The sequence below is a fragment of the Pimephales promelas genome, chromosome 2 (assembly GCF_988280905.1).
Source record: "Pimephales promelas chromosome 2, fPimPro1.hap1.1, whole genome shotgun sequence".
Classification (NCBI taxonomy): domain Eukaryota; kingdom Metazoa; phylum Chordata; class Actinopteri; order Cypriniformes; family Leuciscidae; genus Pimephales; species Pimephales promelas.
Window position 1 is genome coordinate 9,035,248 of NC_142770.1, and position 6,000 is coordinate 9,041,247.

A 6,000-nucleotide genomic window follows, 5' to 3' on the forward strand; every position below is an offset into this window, starting at 1 on the left:
AATGTCCTTCACCAGAGGCACCACTAAAGAACCACATTCAGAACATGTTTTTCAAAAATAATTTATTGGTTGAAAAAGTCACAAGAACAGACTGTTTTTATACAAAAATATTTGATAATTAAATAGCAGCTTGTTTGATGTTTGGGATGTGCAAATGACCACTTTTAGAAGAGAAGACAATTCAAGTATTAGAATGACAGGTTTTAGAAGTAGGCCATATTGATATAATGCACTTTTACCTTAATTTTGCTGGAGAAAATACAATTACAAATGACTTACGAAAGCCGTGTCATAGTATTTCCAGTACAACGTGGCACTTTTTTTTTCTTTAGTATCTTTAGTAAAAGGGGGAAAAAACTCAAAGTGAATGCACAGTCATGAAAGACAAAGAAAGTCATGCACAGTCTCCAAAAATACAGGAAACCCTTACAAGCGGAAGTTTTGATTTGTGCAAGACGCATGGGTAAACATTTTGGATTACCGGTGGAAATGGCAATGCTTTACATCTTGATGCTTTTACAAAAGTAAAACTCTTAAATGTTTAAAATCGCAGGTGCGGAATCTGAAAATAAACTAAACTGTAATCACAGTAAATATTAGGCTCAAATTTGTGATTCCTCTTTTGTTAATGTAAACAGTACAACAAAAGTTTTAGCACATGTGAGGATTCAGTAGTGTACTTGAGCTTAGTGCACGCTACAAGCCAGAAGCTTGTCAACCTTTCCCCAAAACCAGGGATAGGCAAGTTTGGTCTTAGTGAGCCTTGTCATGCAGAGTTTAGCTCCAACCCTAATCAGACACACCTTGACAAGCTAATCAATGTCTTAAGGATTACTAAGGCTACAGGCAAGTGAGGGTTTTTTTTTTTTTTCACGGTTGAAGCCAAACTGCAGGACAGCAGCTTTCTAGGCCTGAACTTACCTACCACTAACTCAAAATCAAAGTATACTGCCCATTAAGTCTTGCACACTTTGACAATAGCCAATGAGGAATTGAAGAACCATAGGAATTACTAGCTTCTAAATGTCTCATATTTTGGTTCCATTTGGTGCAAATTAATTATCATATAGCTATTTGCATGTTTGTAAGAGACAATTGTGGAGACTATTTGTGTAATTGACAAGGGCCTCATTAATTTAATAAAATGTTATCATTTGATCTTCCTATCTTTTCTCCTATGTGCGTACATGTGATTCAGAGAACTAACCTCTTCCAGCTGTGAATCGCAAATGATCTTGAAATTGTGTTCGATTTCCAAATATCTGAAGTGCTCAGACTCCAAAGAACAGGTCTGTACATCTGCTAAGACCTTGACGTGGCACTTTTCACTAAGCACTTTTCAAAGTTAGAGACTATTTTTCTAATAATGTATGGAGTTTAGTACACACTCTAAGATCAAATATGTGCGTACGCACATTTTATAAATGAGGCAACAAGTGTGCACTATTACGTTGACAACAGTCTTGAAGATTTGAAATGCAATCTTGTAGCATGCCGAAAGCCCTGTTTACACTTGGTATAAAGATGCGTTTGGTCGATCTGATCGCATGATATTTTATTTACGAAGTTTGAGAGGAGCACGTTCAGATAATTAACCTAGGGGCGGAGGGGTGCATTCAGCCAATCAACCCAAATAACGATAAGAGGTGTATATCACTTACCTGTTCGTTGACAATTTATCAACATCCCTCCACCGCCCCATCTCCTCACTTCTACTCTGGGTTTGGGCCACAATTCCGGGCTCTGAGCCCATCCCCCCTCGAACAGCATGCCAAATACGCGTAACCCATAGTGTACTTGAAGTGGACGACGCTCAATACAGGTGTAAATGGGGTCTGAAATGTTTTGAGCTTGTCCACTTTCGACCACTTCAGAGGTAGTTGAAAATGCATTCGACCATATTGTTTTTGTAGTGTAGATGCTTATGTTATCGATTTATTCGAACTGCCACAAAAGACCTCCTGCTCTCCGCCTACTTACCTAATTTGTAAACATGGTAAGCGCACTAGCCAGATGGGGTTTCAACTTGAAAATGGAGAAGAAAAAAGAGGTGTAAACAGGTACGTCTCCCTCATCTACTTGTGATGAGATCAACCAATACCAGGTGACCTTAATACCAGGTGTAAACAGGGCCCAAGATGTATGCTTGTGATTTGGACTTGTGGTAACATGGCCTTCTCTCGCGCAATGTCAATGAAATCCACAAGACCCAATTTGGTGTTATGACCTTGTTGTACCCATTTCCTTGAGCATGTCTTCTACACGACAGTCTATGCGGCGTTATGTCACCAAACTGTGGACTCAAAGAAAGACAGTAAGGACTGCAGGTAGCATTTGAGACAAGACTATATCATTTTTGGGGTCAGGGTCATGACCCAAGGCTCGTGTTAGGGATCATGTACCTTGTTCCCAAGACAAGAAAGATTATGTTCTCATTATGAAATACTTCCACCTTTAGCATTCAGTTGCGCCACTTGAACTTTCGAAATACATATTGAGCATGCTTTGCCCAACCCAAGTTCTCGTGCCGAGGTTAGATTCTTGGGTGTAGTCTCCTGAGAGACATGTTGGGATTGGGGTCCCAGCTTAGATGTTGAGACAAGAGGGAGGGGATGAGATTTTGCCTGCCGTTGTACTGACAGCGACCACTGCAAACCGCAAGGTTTCAGTTACCATCATGTGACATGCAAGAGGCAGACACAAGACTGTTTTTTTAAGGCAAGGGATGGTGTAGCTTACTATATCTGATACTGAAATAGCCTCCCACCAGGTGCAACGTTACACATATTCTCCAGTTACATTAACCAATAACAGTTGATAAGGTGGCCACACATGCAGAAGCAACACATTTATCGGAAATGCAGAAAAAGTGCAGATTCTTCAAGAATCTCTGAAAGAAGATCTCTCTTCTTGTCGCTAATTTTGGCTGTCCTCAGAGATTTAAAAAAAAAAAAACATACAGCAGAAAGTCTTGTCTCTGTGCAAGGCGATGTCTATACATGTAAACATTCAGAAGTTGAGAGCTTGTACATAGCAGCAGTCAGTCAGAGAACTTCTGCTGTCACGCAGTTGTTTGCTTTTCTCCGTCTCTAAGCTGCAGAAGTAGATGATAATTGAAAGGCGTTAGAATTCACACATGCACAAATTTTATCATATCAGTTTCAAATTGTGTGTGAAATACACAGGGATGGGTTATTGCTGTTAAACAGCTAAGAGGACAATTCAAGGAAAGCTATTTGCATACTATTTACTACTGACAAGTAACGTGAAATCCAATATAGTTTGGCATGCAAATATTTTCCCAAATATGCCACAATTTCTGGCAATCCCAACCTTGAAAGACTCAGGTAGAAGTTGATAGTTTCGCCACCTTCAAGGACTCACCATTTTCCTTTGGTTACTCAGGCAAAAGGTGCAGATGGGTCGTACTGGTGGGGTTTTGAGGTTGGTGTTGCTTTGTAAGATGTTTTGATATTTTAGACATGGTTGCCCATCCCTGCAGTCCTCCCCTAGCAGAAGCACGTTGGCCAGGTGTGAAATGTAGCTTGATGCCAATCGCAGAGTCTCAATTTTCGACAACTTCCTATCGGCCGGCTCCGTGGGGATGAGGGTGCGTAGAGCCGTGAAGGCGGTGTTGACGCTGTGTGTACGGTCTCGCTCCCGAGCATTAGCTGCCTGCCGTTGTTTACTAACCCCTGAGAGTCTACGGCCTCCTCTGTGTCTCCCCGCCTCCCTGTGGCCCCGTGTTGGGCTCCCTGTGGATTTCTCCGAACTGTCACTGCCGCTGTCGAGCTCATCAGGGTCGGAGGGTAAGCTCTGGGTGTCGTGTGAAGGATGTTCATGAGTTAGCCCTCGCTCGCCTGCAGTGGACTTCATGGTGTGCAGAGACAGACTGGTTGTTGTGGGTAGTCCATGGCATAGATGCTGGCTGCCCATGGTGCTTTAAGCTGAGTGAAAATAGCAGCCGGGGGGCAGCTGCGTCTGATCCGGTGTCCAGAGATCTTCCGTGGCCCCGTGGCACTTCAGCATGCCATTTTTTGAATGACTGATCCCTTTCTGGATTTGTCCACCACCATGTGGCTGTGGAAAAGGATGGACAGGTGGAGCTGAGGGGCACCTGTCATGGCCCAAAGAAGGAGGACGTTTGAAGATGTATAAATAAATGCGCGCACTTACACACATACAGGGATTTGGGTGTTTGTTCACCTTTGGGCTGTAATATTTGGGTCCTCTGGGTGATTTTATGCAGGTCAACAGTGATTTGCTCTACTTTCTCTGAGACGACCCACCTCTGTTTTTGTCCCTTCATTCTAGTCCATTCATCTCTCGCTCCTGATATTGTTGGCTAAACATATCATGCTTTCTAAGTCTTCGCATGCTATATAATATCTATGCAATAGCTAAGCAACCTTGTTGTTTGACCCAGTGCTAAATTTAGCTCCGAAAAGTTTACAGACAGAGACTGTTGTCGTTGCCTGTAAAATTCGTATCACATGGGCTATGGGTCACTTCAGGTCCAAAAGGGGAGACACAGTTGGGACTTTGCTGCACATAGGGGGCAGTGTTTCAAATCTGACAATGTAATTCAGAACACCTGTTTGACATGCTAGCAATGAGAAAGACTGTGAAGAAAGTTATTGGAGAGCTTTTTACTTACTTTGTGTTGTCTTACTATCAATGTTGCTGCAAACATTTGATTACTTGTAGGTGTAATGAACATCATTGCTCTGAAAGTTTACCAAAGAAAAAAAAAAAACCTACTTAGCCAGAAGTTTTGACATCCACACCAACACCACCACAAGAAACAATTAAGTGATATTAAAACTATTTAACTAAGGGGTTGTTTACATGACACAATTTTCAACTAAAAGCTTTAAACTTTTTATGCGCTTTGTCCATTCATTTAAGACTTGCCTGAAAACGCAAACTTTTGAAAACCGTTACACCAGAGGGCATCTCACGCAGACACACCAAATATGCCCCACCGCAGAAGAGCAAGAACACGCATCACTCCAGGAAATCCCTATCAGGCCATCGTCTCACAGAAGGATGCTCAACTGTCATTATGAGGTGAGTTGGGAGTAAAAGCATGTAATTAATTGTTGTCTTATGTTGGACAAGAGGTTCGTAAATGCTTCTCATCTTTTTCAAATGCAAGTTTTAAGTGACTCAAACTCTTTGCTTTCAGATGAAGTAGCTTTTTCTGAGCCATATATTAGTGACAAGCTGCGCACTACACATAATCGCAGCCTTTGCGATTTCATAATCACGATAAGCCAAATTGGTTGAAGTGCAATTACATGGTAATTCCCAGTATCCATGCAGCCCTAGTTTTCGCAGATCCATGTGAACTTGCATCATTTAGACAACATTGTTGTCTGTATGTGATAATACTTTTCCATTTTAGTACATCGGTATCGAATAAATGTACCCTAAAAGTCTTAACCAGTAGCTGCAGTTAGCGTTAGCTTGTAGCTAACATAATCGCCGCTGTATAAGGGTGCTCTCTCTTGTATGCTGTCATCCTATTTCTCTTTAATGCCCTGTCTGACTGAACAGTCCAGGTGTGTCCATTTCTCTAGCAAGCACATACTGTGTTCCATCTAAAAATATCAGTTAGAGTTCAGCACATCATGCATTGCTTCTTTTTTGTATGCTACTTTAGGCAGTGTTTTAATTTTTGGTTTATCTATTACGTTTAGTTGCACTCTGTAATGAAAACTGTTTACTTTATAACTTGATTATCTTTAGTCACATTCTATGGTTTAGTTCAGTTGGCCCTGTTCTGCAGAATTTAGCCAACGTGCCTCAACACACCTGCTTGGAAGTTTCTGATATACTCAGTAAGACTATAATTAGCTGGTTCACGTGTGTTTAATTGGGGTTGGACCTGAACTCTGCAGGACAGTGACCCTCGAGGAGCAGGATTAGACACCCCATGTTTTAGTTAGACTCAGTAGTAGGACACTAGGTTCATGTTTTTATGTAACCACCACTAGA

General features: G+C 41.6%; 1 protein-coding gene across 1 annotated transcript; it reads right to left on the reverse strand.

Moving 5' to 3' along the window:
* Positions 1-3,061: 3,061 nt before the first annotated feature.
* Positions 3,062-4,105, reverse strand: LOC120486517 (transcription factor 15). The gene is made up of 2 exons (XM_039682585.2): positions 3,385-4,105; positions 3,062-3,094 (listed from the first exon to the last, which is right to left on the reverse strand). Exons 1-2 carry the CDS (start codon positions 3,934-3,936, stop codon positions 3,062-3,064), a joined length of 585 nt encoding a protein of 194 aa, XP_039538519.2. The 5' UTR covers positions 3,937-4,105.
* Positions 4,106-6,000: the final 1,895 nt, after the last annotated feature.

Bases quoted from the DNA above. Each gene is read 5' to 3' on its own strand.
- LOC120486517 (XM_039682585.2), bottom strand. From the start codon at position 3,936: ATGGGCAGCCAGCATCTATGCCATGGACTACCCACAACAACCAGTCTG. The intron at 3,095-3,384 runs GTGAGTCCTTGA...CTACTTCTGCAG, and splicing joins TGAGTAACCAAAGGAAAATG to CTTAGAGACGGAGAAAAGCA.